At 38.3% G+C, this 16,949-nt stretch overlaps 1 protein-coding gene across 2 annotated transcripts in view; it reads left to right on the forward strand.

Annotated features, from left to right (window-relative positions):
* Nucleotides 1-16,949, forward strand: part of CCDC102B (coiled-coil domain containing 102B) — a 144,675-nt gene that overhangs the window by 41,118 nt on the left and 86,608 nt on the right. For both annotated transcript variants that reach the window (XM_054583777.1, XM_054583778.1), the window contains exon 5: nt 14,183-14,299. In XM_054583777.1, coding sequence (XP_054439752.1) covers nt 14,183-14,299 — 117 coding nt within the window. The remainder of the gene's footprint in view (nt 1-14,182; nt 14,300-16,949) is intronic.

Genomic DNA, 16,949 nt, shown 5'->3' on the forward strand with positions numbered 1-16,949 from the left:
TGTTTCTAGCTTAAACCTTGGATGTACACAGACGTACATTTCCACGCGGACCCACAGCCTTTATATTCACAGGGAGGTAACTGAACGCAATGTCTCTGGTGCACATTGATGGTAAATTACTTTTATACAGGAAAAATAGCCTACACACAAAAATCATGTTATTCTTCGAGTGTGCTCAGATGCGTATTTGCCTTGTCCTATAATGGGTTCTAAATGTAATTGAGAAAGCTAATAGGTAAGGAATTTAATTTTTTAAAAAATGGACTTTAATTTTAAAAGACACATGTATTTACTGTGTGTTGCCACTAGTAGGCAGTACAGACTTGATAATGTTAGTTTCCTAACTGCTTCTTTTTATACAAGTAATTTAACATTTATGTAGCAACTGTTTTTGAAAAAGTCATGTTTTTGAGTTGGCTTACAAACTGATATGTATATTTTAAAATGTTTAATTTTTTTCTATTCAAAGATGCTCTTTTGGACATGAAGTAGGAAAATGTGTATTTTGAGTTGCATAACAAAGCTTTGAGAAAAAATTTGAGAAGATGAGAAAAAAGTAAAACTAATGTAGTATTTTACAGGATAAATTTGGTTTATATTTTGATGCCAAAACAAATATATTAATACATAGCCTCAAAATTTCTGTGGTTCTGTGGAAATTTTGTTTAACTAGTTAAACTTTTGAGTGTATGTTTTAGTTAGATGAACTAGGAGTTTGAGCAATGAATGAAAGTGACAGTTAATGAAGAAAGGTTTTGCTGTAGGTGATGGAAAGTTCATTGAAACTGAGGTAAAGAAAAATATTGCTAGAATTATTTACATGTGTATTATTTTAAAATATCCCTTTCCGCTTTCTAAAAAGGAATTCCTGATATTCTTAGGACTGTTTTTAAAGAGGTCTGGTATGCACATATATTTAAATTGTTTTTATAAAATGTTATAAAATTTAAAAAAACATTTAAAAACTGAATACATAAAAATATTTAGTCACATGTAATTATTTATATATACTTTAATTGTTTTATAATAGATGATAATAAAACAAGATTTTTATGGTACATTTAGAAATGCCATTTTAGAATAATTAGGATAATTAAAGGTGTAAAATATTCAAAGTTCCTGTGCAGCAGATTTACAATCAACAACTGTGTCAACATCCTTTGTATCAGAATTCTTATGAATTCTTTTTACTTCATTTCTCAAAAATTCTGAAAATGACCTTCGCTTTCACTGCAGCTCTTCAATTACTGTACAAAAAATTTTGAATACAGTGTAATTCTTTTAGAATGCTGAAACTGTTACAAGCAAAAACATGCCTGGCTAGGGACTGCTGATGGAAAGATTAGTGATTTTTAGAGTTGGAAACAGATGTGCTCAATAGACCAAGATTTTAAAAAATGTATTTGAAAGTCTGGTGTACTTTAGAGGGAATAATTCTTAAATCACTGATATTTAGAGAAGAGTAAATATAAGAATTTAATTTTAGAATCTAATAAGTATTTAAAATGCAACCTAGCCAATGAGTAGTAGAGATGATTACATTCAAAATGATATTCCCATGCTGAATTTAATACTTATGATGCTTTTTCTTTACGAGTTTGTAAATATTGATTTGGAATTAGATCATGAGTTCTAAGTGTGCTGAAATGATCATTTTTATGAAATCTCATGATCTAGAAAATCATGTGTGCATCTAAGAGATAATGATTATAAATAATTTTTGTACCTTGCTGTAACAATAAATGACTGATTCTTTCCCATATGTGGAGAATAATGCTAACATTTAAAAATTAATGTCAAGCTGGAAAATGAAATGTACCTTTTTAATCTTCTTTGGAAATATGGGGCTTTTACCTGGCATCTTTTTAAGGATGTTATTAAGAAATCTTATTTTTGTGATAATAACAGTGTTTCCAGTAGTTTGCAATGTACAGTGTTCTTTTATAAAATTTTGTAGTAAGTACCTAAGAGACATAGGCTTGGTGGGGCCCCATTGTGTACTAAGTGTGGACACTGAAGCCTCGTCTTAAGGACACGTCAATGTACCTTTCCCATTTGGGGGAAATAAGGAGGTCAGACATCTGAGTTGTGTGTAGCTAAACTTGTACACAAATACCTTCACTTTGAAAAAGATTTTGTCTTATAGGAGATACCCTACATATGTCAAGGGAGGGTCCTGGAAGGTACGTGATGTTTCCCTTTCCCCTCCAACTCCCTTTTACTAGTGAGGGGTGGGGGTTAGGGACACCCCTCAGCGTTCCCTCCCAGAGACCCCTTCACATTCACCAGCAAATCATCCAACTGCCCGCCGCGAAGGCCCCAGGGAGGCGCTCTGCGTCTCAGTCCAGCAGAGCGCGGTTCTGCCGCCTGCTGCCTCCCGGTGCCTCCCTGGCCCGCTGTGAGGCGTCCTCCCTGTGCACACTGCCCTCCAGTTATTAAAGTCCCCACTGTCCTGAGCTGCTGACTGGATAGACAGGAAAAGGCCTTTTGAAGACCAGTAACAGCACCAGCTCGGGGGCACCACCTTAGAGAGATGGGACACATTCTCCAGAGGCGTGTAAATGCTATAATAAGCACCTAATATAACGATGTCCTTCTTCAATACCCAGGACTCATGGGTAAATAATCTTTTAATGCAGTTGTACTGAATTAGCATAATCCATTAGATCTACCTGAAAACAAATTTTTGAGAAGATTTTATGTATTTATTTTTAGAGGGGGGGAGGGAGGGAGAAAGAAAGGGAGAGAAACATAAATATGTGGTTGTCTCTTGAACTCCCCCTGCTGGGGACCTGGCCCGCAACCCAGGCTTGTGCCCTGACTGGGAATCAAACCAGCGACCATTTGGTTTGCAGGCCGATGCTCAACCCACTGAGCCACAACAGCCAGGACCTATAAATTTTTTTAAAATACATATGTCCAGGTCTTTCTTTGGAGATTTTTGACTTAATCTATTAGGAATGCTTCTCCTAGAACTGCGTTTTTACAGGCTCATTATTCTGATATGCTTTGTAAATTGAGATCTGCTTCTCTGAAGCATCAGATGGAAGCTGGGGGTCAGGGGACAGGATCCAGGGAGAGCCCCTATGCAGTGTGGTCATTAATTTTATGTGTCCACTTGAGTGGGTCATGAACGAAGTGCCCAGATATTTGATCAAACATTATTCTGCATCTGTTTGTGAGGGTGTTTTCAGATGAGATTAATATTCAAATCAGTAGACTGAGTACAGCAGATTGCCCTTTCTAGTGTGTGTGTCAGGGGGAGTCTCATTTCACCCATTGGAGCCTGACTAGAACAAAAAATCTGACTCTTGCACAAGGAAGAGGGGGTTCCTCCTGCCTCACTGTCTTCCAGCTGGGGCACCGTGTTTTATCTTCCTTTGGACTTGAACTGAAAAGTCAGCTCTTCCTGGGTCTTGAGCCTGTGGTACTCAAGCTAGAACTATCTCAGCAGCTTTTCTGGCTCTCAGGTCTTTTAACTGGGATTAGAATTTACATCCCTGGCTCTCCTGGGTTTCCAGTTTCTGGGCTGCAGATCTTGGGAGTGGTCGGCCACCATAATCACAAGAGTTAGTTCTTTATTGTGAGTGTCTGTCTGTCTATGTATCTGTATATCCAGCCATCCATCCATCCAAGACTACTCAACATTTTTTTCTTCTTTTGTCAGTGCATTATTGGCAAAGAAATAGCTGTGTGTACTCCTAGTTAGTAACATCAGAAATGACATGAAGTACTACTTTATTGCCTTGGCCAGTGTGGCTCAGTTGGTTGGAGCTTTGTCCCATAAACCAAAAGGTTGCAGGTTTGATCCCTGGTTGGGGTGTATATGAAAAGGCAACCAATCGATGTTTTTCTCTCCTCTTCGATCACCCCCACACCTTCCTCTCTCTCTAATCACAATGAAAAAATGTCTTCAGGTAGGGATAAAGTGTGTGTATGTGTGTGTGTGTGAGTGTGTGTGTGTGTGTGTGTGTGTGTATTCTTTTCATACTGATTAGGAGATTGACTGAAAATAATTTTGTTATTTATTGTAGAAAAAAGATGGTGCTAAGAGAAAGGTACTGGGTATTTGGTGATTGCATTTTTGTAAAGTAAACCTGTCCAGTTTGGGAGGAGTAGGAGCGTGGCTTCCCCTGAACAGAGGTGGGTCTACAGAGAAGCGGAAGGAGTTTAATGTGCAGGCCCCTGTCTCGTGTGGGCCGCTTCCTGGACGTTGGCGGCTGACCTAGCGAGGTGTGAATACGACCATATGTTTTGGTGTCATTTGCAGAAGCAAGATGGCAGAGACACATTTGTTTAAACCGCTCTTTCCTTTCTGGTTCTCTCTTCAACACCCTAGCCCTGACTTTGTTGGACACAGAGTAGCTGTGGAAATACTTTGGGTCTTTCCAAGTATACATACAGTTTGTATACAGTGGAACATATTTTTGGATTTATTATGTATACCTTACCAGAATTCTTTCCTCTCAGAAATATATTTGATAATGTACCATAGTTTTAAATCAAATCACATGAAAGGTAATTTTTTAGAAAAACCTATATTTGTGGGTTACAAAATCCAAAGAGTGAATATTCCAAATAGCAGATAAGCCTGTATGTTATGCTGTGGGCTTATTTATCATAATTTCATTAAAAAAACAGATCAGCTGCTATGGAAGAAAAACTCCATCCTTTCTTTAAAAATAATATTACAACATCACTGTCATATTAGAAGTTGGTATATGGTAAAAAATCTGGAAAACAATCTAATTTTTAGTGATTTATTATTGTTGCTATTAATTTACCTGTATTATATATTCCAGGATTTTGTGATACTTTGATATTTTAAAACTTTCTAAAACTTGTGAAATGTTGTTTCATTTTAAGTAATTATTTACTTTCATTTTTAATTTGCTTTCTCATCACATTGTAGAAAATTCAGGCTCCATAGAATCGAATTTACATATATTCCTCCGCCTTCTCTTCGCCTGACCCGTGAAGTTCCGCCAGGTGGCGCTGTTCTGCATGGCACTGACCAGTCTGCATCCACAGTTACTCATCCCTCAGTTATTTCAGGACATTGTGTGCTTTTTATCTCTTCCCCTGGAAGTGATGATCTTGAGGACAGATCTTGGGGGCTCCTTCAATGTCCCAGGGCCTGACTCAGTGAGGAGGGGTCAGTAGATACTTGGGCATGAACTTAATGAAGGTGGACAGTGAATGTCTTAGGACAAGGGAAGGGAAATTGCTGGAGGATCAGACCCTACTTTGGCCTCTTTTCCATTGTTCTGTCCCCCACCCTTCCCACGATACATAGAAGGTTTTTGCTGATTCTAAGATACTGCATGGTTTACACACAAAGGCACAAAGTACCAAAGAAGAAAAGAGGTTTTGTCAGCTGTTTGGTTGCTGAAAAGATTGCACTGCTTGGTCCCCAGTCTCCAAAGATTTCAGGACCGCCATATGTTAGGGGAGAGCAAGGACGCGGTCACAAATTCCAAGTCACCAAGTCAGTGAGATTTCTGTAAGATGGACTGTCTCCAAGAACAACTTGTTTACATGAAAAGCGAATAGTATCATATGCATTTAAGTAAACTTAAATCTTAAGTTTAACTACCATTATAATATTAACATAGAAAGAGAGAGTTTAGGGACTGGGAAATTCTCAAATTCACTTTGAATCACAATCTCAATGTTGTTAAGTTACAAAATACAAAGAGAAGTGAGTGAGTGAGCTTTTTGATTTTCCCTAAAATAAGGGGGAGAGGGGTAACCAGTAAGGCAAATTAAAAGGTAAATAAAAAAAGCTCATTGATATTCCAGATTATTTAAGCATGCTCCTAACAGAAGCTCTTTGAGATGTAACGTCAAAGGAGAAGACATACTTGCCACCATTCTTCTCATTAGGATAATCTTTCCTTTTCCCATGTACTTAGCGCCAACTAAGATTTATTTCACATAATGTCCAATTAAACCATTTGAAGAGTACAGTTCAGTGGTTTTCAATACACTCACAGTTGTACAACCATTCTCGCCACAGTCAGCCCTAGGACATTGCATCGGCCCAGAAAGAAACCCTGTGTCCTCTGGCAGTCACTTCTCACGTCCCTCCAACCCCGCAGTTTCAGGGAATCGCTGATCTAATTCAGTACCATAGATTCGCCCATTCTGGATGTTACAGAAATGGAAACACACGAGTGGCTTCTTTCAGTTTGCGTAAGGTTTTGACGAGACTTTGTACGATCTGCTATTCTACCAGCCATCCCTGTCCCTGCTCCATAAAGAACGTAAAAAGATGCCAAATTTTTTTATGAAAACCTCACGTAGAAAAAAAATGATAGGTGTAATTTTCTCTTTTCCATAAGAAAAATATTAACATTTTGCTGTTTTATGTTGCATGTCTGAAGCAAGAGATAAACATTTTCAAATATTATTTTCCTTAAATGAATATTTTGGTTTTGACAGAAGCGCAGGCCACTGTTTCAAGTTAAACAGAGAAGGACTAAATCAGATAACAAAGGAAAACATTGTAATCTCTAGGTATTTGCAGAAATGTAAGATCTTCTTTTCTTATTACCAACATGGGCACTAGTTTTTAACTTGGTGAAGTTAAATAACATGCTTTAGCTCTAATCAAATATATTCTGGTGTGATTTTTTTCCCTAGTTTTATACTATCCTAATTATGTGCAGCTTCAGGCAATATTTAATTAAAGATTAAACTATGCTAATCTTTTAAAAACTCTGTTTATCTAAAAGTAAAAATCTAAAACACATTTTTCCCTTAAGAACTTGGATGTCCTATAATTTCATTGTTTTTGTGAGCTAAAGGACTTCAGGCTCTGTGTGTGTGTGTGTGTGTGTGTGTGTGTGTGTGTGTGAATTTAGAGAATAATATTCTTCTGTGAAGTGTAAAGGGCTTAGAAGTAATTAAAATAGTATCACATTAAAACATATCTTGAAGATGCTTCCTTTAATGGATAGGAAGACTCAATATTGTTAAGATATCAATTCTTCCCAAACTGACCTATAGAATCAATGTAATGCATATCAAAATCCCAACAAGTTATTTTGTAGATATTGGCAAACTGATTCTAAAGCTTATGTGGAGTGGTGAAAAAAAACAGGATAGCCAACACAACGTTGAAGGGCAAGAACAAGTTGGAGGAGTGAGGCTGGCTAACTTTCAGAATCACTATAAAACTACAGTAACGAAGGCAGTGTACTCGTGGTGAAAGAGCAGACAACTAGATGGATGGAACAGGATAGAGAGCCTAATTGACCCACATACATACAGTCAACTGATCTTTGACAAAGGAGCAAAGGCAAGATAAAGGATCAAAGATGGCCTTGTCAACAAACGGTGCTGGAACAACTGGATAGCCACATGCGAAAAGATGAATTTGGACACAGACCTTATATCCTTACATCCACAGAAACTAACTCAGTAGGTATCAGAGACCTAAATATAGGGCACAATCACTAAAAAACTCCTAGAAGATAACACAGCAGGAAACCTAGAGCATCTTGGGTATGGTGAGGCCTTTTTTGATGCAACATAAACCACACAATCCATGGATGAGATAACAGATTCGCTGGACTTCATTGAAATCAACACCTCTTGCTCCGCTCAGGCAATAGCAAGGAAATGACAGGACAAGCCAGAGACAATATTTGCAAAATATTTCCTGATAAAGAACTGTTAGTCAAAAATCTGAAGAATGCTTAAAGCTCAACAATAAGAACTCAAGCAACCAGATTTTAAAATTGAGCAAAGATCTGAATAGACACCTCACCAAAGAAGATATGAAGATGGCAAATAAACATTGTGAAAAGATGAGGACGGGGAGCAGCAGGAACTCTCGTCGACAGCTGGTGGGAGGGCAACATGGCGCTGCCACTTGGGAAGACAGCTGGTGATTATAGTTAACAACCCTGCCTTGTGTACTCGAACGTTGCTGTGAGAGTAGAGCTTTTATGTTCTCAGTACAACAACAGCAAAATCAGGATGGTTATCATGTAGGTGAAGGATGCATTAACTAACCCTGCTGTGGTAAACATTTCCTAATATATACGTGTCTCAAATCATAACATTGAACATCTTAAACTTACATATTGTCATATGCCAATTATGTCTCATTAAGCTGGAAAACAATGCAAAAACAAACAAACAAACAAACCCTTAAGGCCCATTTTATAACTGATGAATAAAAAAGATTTTTTTTTCTTCATTACTGGCTTTGAGCAATTTGATTTTGGGGTGTGTTGATATGACCTTTGTAATTGGGGTCTGTGAAATTTCTTGAATTTGTGTATTTATACTTTTTATTAAATTCTGAAAAAAAGGTCATTTTTTAAAATACTTGTCCATATCCCTTTGTCAGGACCCCAACCACAAGACATTAAGCCACTTGAAGCTGATTTTTTTTTTCTAATTAGCACACTTTGCTGATTTGCACACTTTGTAGTCCCACTGGGGTGACTAAGAAATAAAATATTTTTTTGTTGTGATTTAATAACTGAAGTTGTTAGACATGGTTAATTTCAAAAGCTAAGGTGGGTCAGCAATATTTGCAAATTAAAAATGGAATAGAGGAAAGTGGTTGATTTTCCTGTTTGTTATTTATTGTACAAACTTTATCAGTCAAGTGAGTTGGAATACACATCTCTCTCTTAATCTGTTATATAGGTTGATAAACACTCACATAAAGAGCTGCACCTCATTGTATTCCCTTACTAGATGTCTTATTTTATTTATTTGCCTGTTAAGTTTTTGGTGAAATATGAATTAAAGTTCTCAGAGGAACATTCTCTGCAAGTCACTATTAATTTCCTATCAGGAATTAATTTGTGATATCCTTGCGGATAAATCTGTTAAGAATACTATTCTTTGGGGCTCTAATTGCTTCCCCTTGGCCTTTGAGGGACTCCGTGGACAGAAATCAGCTATCAGGTAAAATGTCTAACCTTCGATTATTGAAGCAATTGCTGTGCCTGCACTTTCATGCAATTGGGAAAGTTGGTTGTATTACACTGGGGTGGTATTTAAAATGACCTTTTAAATAATTTTCAATAGACAAAATAGGGATGTGTTATTTTTCATATGTTTTATTTATAATTTTATGACTTGATGCACTACTATTTATATTTATCTGCACCCCCACAATCATAGAGAAGAAAAAATGTCAACCTTCCATTACTGTACACGATACCCTTTCTCTATCAGTTTACAAAGAATCGGATCACTAGCATCCCCGGTGTTCATCAACTTCATGATTTTTAGTGTCATTATGAGCTCGAGAATTAAAACCCATTGGATGGGCTTTAATCTACTGCAGTTTTTAATCTAATTGATACTCAAAAGGTACCATGGAGAGAAGAATCTTCTCTATATTGGCTCCTGAGAATGTTAACACAATCTCAGTAATCTTTTATAGTTCCCTTCTTCTGTGCCATGACAAGATGTACCAGGGTTATCCTCTCTTTAGACCTGAAATGAACCACTTCTTCAGGGTCTTGGGCTCCAATAAGGGGAAACAACTCATTGCTCTAGGGACAGTCCTTATTTCTAGGCCATTTTAGTGGAAAGAGTTGAACTTTTAAGAGGTGAAATTGTAAGTATGTTGAATCTTCCTTTGCACTCTCTGTCACGGTTTCTGATATCATTTTAATCTTTTATCTTCAATACCTCAGATTTGTAGCATTTTTTTTCTTTTTACCTCACTTCTTAAGGCATTGTCTTTGCTCTTATTTATTCTTGTGTCTTTCTCATTTATTCTCAAATGAATTTTCTTCTATGTCTAATTCTTTCCTGAGTTCTGTAACACTTGTAGGTTTTTCTAATTCCTGGCTGCGTTGTCCTTTCACATTATTTATAATTGTACCACTTTTGTGCAGGTCACGTTGAAAACTGTGATTTTCTCTTTCTCTAGTGGGAATATATCTTTAGAATGTTCTCATCTGTAGCACATTTTCATTGTTGATGAGAGAACTTATTCTGCTCCTTATACTTTCATCCTTATAATAATGTTATGTATGATTCCTCTATCATCCTTTTTCTGTTGCTCATTCTTACATAGATTTAGGTTTTTTGAACTTCATAATACAAAGTGGGTAGATCAAGAAATATTTTCTAGATTCACTGCTGTAGAGGTCCCTACTCTTAATACAGATCCGGCAGAAGTCAGGCCTGCTTGAGTGCAGTTGGTAAGGTAACAACACAGGTATAGTAATTTATAGTTTTAATTTGAACATTTCACCTAAGGTGTCACATGGTGCACCTGAGTGTGATATTGTTATGTTACAGAATTACGTGCTTGTAGTTTTGTAATAAAAGATTTTGTAATAAAAAAGGGGCATTATTTGTACAGGACCCTGTGTTTGTGTCAAGTGTCCTGAATTATGGCCTTGTCTTTTCCAAAAACTCCTGCCCTGCTCCCTAAGTGACTTTTTCATGCTGCTGTTGTTCCTGTCCCTCTCAGCACGGACCCTGATCTCAGCACTTCCTTCTCAGTGTAGGCCTTGTTTTTGAAGGAAGTTTTGTCTGGGTTTTTAAAGGGTATATAGGGTACAGATTATTCCGGTTTTTCAGACTCTACAATGGGCCCCCTGCATGCACGGGCCAGTCAGAAAGGGTCAAACGCCCCCGCTCACACTGGCCCAACACGCTTTCAGGGAACGTCTGTTGTCCACTTGGGGGTTCTGTTCTTAGGGCACCTTGTGCCTTTTCATTTTCTCCTCAGTTCTTGAAGCTGTGAGTGGATTGTCTTAACCAACCTGCATCTTAGTTTTTCACGGAAAACGTGGCACCTAATGTTGCGGTAGACATCCAGAGGTTTTTCTGTTTTTTTCTTTTAAACATTCAATGTAATTTTGTGTCCCTCTCAGGTGCTTAGACAATCACAGGCCTTACAGAGTGTCCCCCCCTGATATTTCCAGGGCCCGCCTGGCACCACACAGAGCTATCAAAGTGCCGTTGACTGTACCCCTACGCCGCACTTCACAGCCCCGGGACTGTTCTGGGACGGCCAATCCGCGCTCCTCCGTCCCTTCGCCTTTTTCTCCCAGCCCCTCCCCTTTGTCCTCTGTAGCTACAAGTCTGCCTCTGCTTTTGCACCCAGAGGGTTTTGAGTTTGTTTTGCTCTAGCCCTCCCTGCTTTCGTGGGGACACTCGCAGACCCCCGCAGACATTGGAGCGTTACCACTGCCCCGCCCCTGCCGCGTGCGGGCAGTCTCCCGAGGAGACAGAGCGGCTTAGCTGGCTTTTGACTCCAGAATCCCAGCTTCCATGGAAGGTTTTTGAAGGTTGATCTGTGTAAGAAAGAGCTTGGCACACAAGTTCTCTTTTCCCACATTACCTGCCACCACTTCTCCAATGAAAAGTATACTTCTGTCCCCTCCTCCGTGCTATTTTAGGACATTTGCTGGACCAGGGAAAACTCAGGAGCACCGCATGAAGAGATATTTTGAAATAGTGGTGTTGAGAAACCAACTAATCAACGGGTCACAAAACCTTTGGCATTTCAGGTGGTTTGTATGTTTTTTGCATAAATATACTGGAATGGGATCTAATGGACTAGTCAGTTTATAGATAACAAGAATTAATTTTGATATGAGGTCAAAATTTAGCTTTGCCATATATTTAGAAAGATTTAAAAACAACACGAGTGATAACTCTACTATAACACATCTTTTGTTTTTATCACATGTGATCAATATTGTTTCAGTGCCTACATTTGAAAAAGAATAAATAAAACTAAAGATAGTTCTAATTTCATTCTATCAATAAGTAATTTTACCCATGGATACACAAACTAATTGAAAAAAATGTATCTATCTATCTCATTAGGAAATGCATTTCCAGCATATAATTAGTTTATATTTAGTAATTACTTGTCACAGTGTGTGCTATCTTGTATCATTTTTCAGCAAGCATTTACCTGTAAAAGTTAAGCTAATTCAATCCAAAGGAAACTTTTGTAACATTGGAAGCCTTACAGTCATAAAATATACATACAAATTTTATATACATATTATTATTGCATATTATAGAGTAAAACCATTTTCTAGTATAAGAATTTGATATAGTACAATGATCTGGAGGAGGTGGGATAGGAGTAAAAATTCTAGAAATAAAGTTAATATAAATTTTTGAATGAATAATGATGAATATGACATTTCTATTTTTTAAAATTTTGCATATAGTAAAGTGAGATACAACCATTTCATTTAAAGTGTTAATATTTAAAATTCACCAGAACTTTTATTTTTGATTCTGAATATACTAAGAGGGACTCTTAAAATGTAAAGAATGCATCAACATGATAACAAAAGAATTTAAAACCCATTAAGATCAGTTATTTAGTATTTTTATTTTTTTAAAGGCTACACCCAAATTTGCATTAATGTTAGTTAAACACCCTTTAGTGTCTACTACCTTTCTTTAAGGTTGAGGGAAAGAAGAAGGTAAGGTTTGCTTTTTGGAGGTATGGAAATAAAGCACGTCAGAGAAAGAACCGAGTAAGAATACATCCAATATTGTGGGCCTGGTTAAACATAAGGATGGCGCTGGTTTTTACGGCAGTGGCAATTCCAGGCAGAGAAGTTCTTATTTTGCCTTTCCAGTGTGCTAACATTTGGATGCCTATAGAGGTGATAAGTAGGGAGTCTGAACATGGTCCAAAGGTCAGGCGAGAACTGCAGGAAGGAACTAGGCATTTGGAGGGGGTCCACACTTTGATTAGTGTGCAGAACCATGCGTCCAGAAGAGCTGTCCAAAGGAGTAAGCACGGAGAGTATTCATTAATGGAGTACGCGCTTAGTACTTCTACCAATAACGTTATGAGTACTATGACTTTTAAATTCTAAACAGGTGGTGTAATGTTAGCTGTTATAATCTCATCCATTGTAGGATTACATACAAATTATATCATCTAAATTCTGAAAATATTTACATACGTATTTTAGGAGTCAATGTACATTTGAACAAAACAGCATACATGTATGCACCTACTTATTTATATATTTATCAGATTTCATGGATCTGCTGAAAACTGCTGATTATAATGACAGCTACAGGGGGAAAATAGTTATTTGCATTGATAGGACTTTCCTCACCTTCCTGCTTGTCTTTGTAGCTGTTGTGTTTGGGGGCGGCTTTGTGTTCAGGTGACACTGAGTGGAAGGTGCTGCTCTCACTCGTGCGCCGCCTGCCCCGTGACTCAAGCCCCCCTCTGCAGGGGCACGTTTGTCACAACTGTTGAACCGCGTTGACATCATTATTGCCCAAAGTCCTTAGTTTACCTTAAGGTTCAGTCTTGGACATTCTGTGGGTTTAGACGAACGTATCACAATGCGGAACCACCGCTAGAGCGTCCTTCAGAGTAGTTTCACTGCCCGAAAGATCCTGTGCTCTGCCTACTCATCTCTTCTTTCCCCGAGTCCCTGAAAACCACTCATCTTTTTATTGTCTTCATAGTTTTGCTTTTCCCAGAATGTTGTATTGTTAGAATCGTACAGTGTGTAACCTTTTCAGGTCGGCTTCTTTCACTTAGTGATATACATTAAAATTTCCTCTCTGTTTTTTCATGGCTTGATAGCACATTTCTTTTCAGCACTGAATGATATTCCATGGTCTGGACCGACCACAATTTTTTTATCTTGTTTTTCTGCAGTAGTTCCCTATGGAAATGTATTGGCATCTTTTGTAGATGTCCTGCATGTATTTGACCAGCTCCAGCATAACAAAAATGAATCTCTTCATTGTCTACATTGGCCTCTGTTACAACCTGTATACTCCCTTTACTTCATAGAAAACAGACATAAGTAGGATTACCCAGAGCAGTGTGGGCCTAATATTCAAGGCTCAAAGGTCAGGATCAATTGCATTAGTTTAGAATTTAATTGGTCAGTATCAAGAGTCTGTAGAGGAAACTGAGTTTTGCCCAATTTTCACTTGATGAATTTGGATTTATGAGGATTTGCTGATTTGTTTTCTAACAACTTAGGCGTTTTCAACCACAAGTATAAGATTAAATGGTTCAGGCACAGTAATTACACGAGCAACCGTAAAACTGCCAGAATCCACCTTAAAAAAGAAGACTAAAACTAAAAGGAAAACAAGACTAACATAGATTATCCTGCAACTAGTCTTTGTAGCACCATGTGATTATAGTTTTAACTTTTTTTTTTTTTTTTTTTTTTAGTTTACCAGTCTTCATGGTCAACGGAAAAATGAAATGGAAGAACTATCAGGAGATATGAAGGAAAGGTCAAAATCTCAAGAGAGCCAGGATAGAGTGATGTATGAGTTCCAAGCAGAGGTAAGATATTATTAAATAAATGGTATGACAGTAAAACATAGCTGAACATTATTAAATGATATGCTATCTTAGGCATCTTTGGTTATGAGGGAGAATGCGTTGAGAATCGAAGAAAATAATGATTAGTTTCTATGTGATTTAAAATGCTCTGCAAGGATGTTGGCTCTTTCCTTGATCTGAATTTTCTGAATATTTTAAAGACAAAATATTTGACTAAAAAACCACCCAGTAGCCAATACAAGTCTTACTGTGAGTTAGTGCTATTAGTAAACGTTCAGTCAGCTGCCAGATCTGTCAGATCCAATGACACAGCGAAGGATTGCACGCAGTCTCTGGTGAAATCGGCACTGTTGTTGGCGGCCAGCAGCAGGCGGGGGCTCCTTGCTTTTGTTACAGTTAATTCATGTCTTAGGTATAACAAGTAAGACAGTAGAAATGCCTACTTTCCATACCTACCACCACCCAATTAATTTTCACAGATTGTAAACTCTGATTCTCGGCCGTGTTGATAAAGAAGAGATTTAGCATCCTTCGAGTTACAAGGGGGGGGATTGGATTATTTGCACCTCTTAGAAAATTGTGTTAGTGCATTAAAAGTGGGACGTCAGAAATCATTTGTTTTGTAACTGGTCATTCTGAAAAATGTCTTGGGTTCGAGTTTGCAGGACCGTTTCAGGAAACGGAATTCAGTTAGCGAATATGTGGGCTGGCAGGAGAGTGACTGGTGATAGGAGGCGTCCTCCTCACCAAGGCCATGAAGACTGAGCTCACGCCACAGCGCACTTTCTCTCAGGTGGGCACAGTGCAGCGGGCAATGCCCAGGTTAGGGAGCCAGGAGCGGCTCCACGACTGCCGGTTGCTTTATGCAAGGCCACTCCCTGCGCCTCCCCAAGTCTCAGTTGCACAGACCGAAGCCTCAGAAAGGAGAATATTTACAATTGTCGCCCAGGGTTTTTGAAAACACTACATATTGCGAAGAACTGTTGTCTGAGCCACGGTGCTTTACTGTCGGGGATTAGCAAGGCTGTTCCTGAGAGTGGGCTCTCCCGGCCCCTGCGTGGCCCCGGGTGCATCCCTGTCTGCCATGGGGACCTCTTCTAGGGCCACATAAGGGTCCTGGGGGGAGGGAGGGCTTAGGGAGCAATCCAGTATGACGAAGACTGAGCCACTGCTGCAAGTGACTCTTCCCACCCGCTGAGTCAAAGGGAAAACAATGGCGGTCTCTGTATCTTCGGTTGTCTAAACAGAATGAAACCATCTTGATAGGGACCTCTGTTCCTGGGCCCTGAGAGCTGAGGAGCATCTTTGAATAAGTATCACACAACACAGGGCACAAAAACCTACTGAGCCATTGGAGACAGAAAGAGAGGGAGGCACATAAACCCATGGATTATATCCCTCCTTGAGAGCTGAGGGCCTTGTCTTCCATTGCCAGTCTCAGGATACACTGGGAGCCACCATAATATAGGATCTCTGATGTGCAACGTATTCAGTTTGATCGAAAAAAGTTCTGGGGCTCATTGATTAGCTATATGGCCTTGCATAAGCTACTTCGTACCTATAGAACATAGTTGCATTCCTTAAATTAGGATACAGACGTATTGCTCACCTAAAGGCAATCTCCTGTGGGATATTTAAGTACTGTGATTTAGAGTTTTCTATTTAAAAACTCTTAGTGAAGCACTGAAAGTTGAAAGCAAAGGTAGACATGAATTGGTTATGTCTTTACTAGCTGCACTTAGATGGTGTACTCCATTGAATGACTGCAGAAGGAAGTCTTTGTTCAAAAAAGAAAAAGAAATATCGGGACAGATTCTTATAGAAACAATGGACTCGTGTGTATGCGTGTGTGCGCGCGTGTGTGTTGTACATGTGAGTATATATGTGTGCATTTAAATTTTAAATTAGGATAGAAGCTACCTCTTTTCCTCAGAAGTACAACAGACAAACACTTTTGTTGGTATTATTTTTGACCTTTTACGCTAGCTATGTTTAGTATTAAAATCATAACATCACTTTTTTTTTACAATTAATTACTCTCTTTACCCTTCTTTCCGACTGTCCACCCTGCCCCCTGCTGATGAGCTAATTTTTTAATTCCACATATAAGAGAAGTCATATAGTATTTGTCTTGTCTGTTCAGCTTATTTCCTTTAGCATAATTTCTTCAAATCCATGTTGTCACAAATAGCAAGATTTCATTATTTTTTATGGCTGAATAATATTCCATTATAAAAATATATATTATAATTTCTTTATCCATTTACTCATCCGCAGAAATTCAGGTTGTTTTTATATCTTGGTTATTTTAAATAGTGCTGCGATGAATATGGGAGTACATATATCTTTTTGTGTCTGCGTTTTTGTTTTCTTCAGATAAACACCCAGAAAAGGATTTGCTGGATCATATGGTAGTTCTATGTTGAATTTTTTGAAAACAGCCACACTGTTTTCCATGGTGGCTGCACCAATTTACAATCCCACCAGCAGTGCCTGAGGGTCCCCTTACCTCCACATCCTGGACAACACTTGTTCATTGTCTTTTTGGTGATAGCCATTCTAACAAGTGTGAGGTCATGATATCTTACTATTTGCATACCCTGATGATTAGTGATGTTGAGTGTCTTTTCATGTAACTGTTGGCTATCTT

This window comes from Pteronotus mesoamericanus, unplaced genomic scaffold (genome assembly GCF_021234165.1).
Source record: "Pteronotus mesoamericanus isolate MK-2021 breed Mesoamerican mustached bat unplaced genomic scaffold, CSHL_Meso_final contig_74, whole genome shotgun sequence".
In the NCBI taxonomy this organism is placed as follows: domain Eukaryota; kingdom Metazoa; phylum Chordata; class Mammalia; order Chiroptera; family Mormoopidae; genus Pteronotus; species Pteronotus mesoamericanus.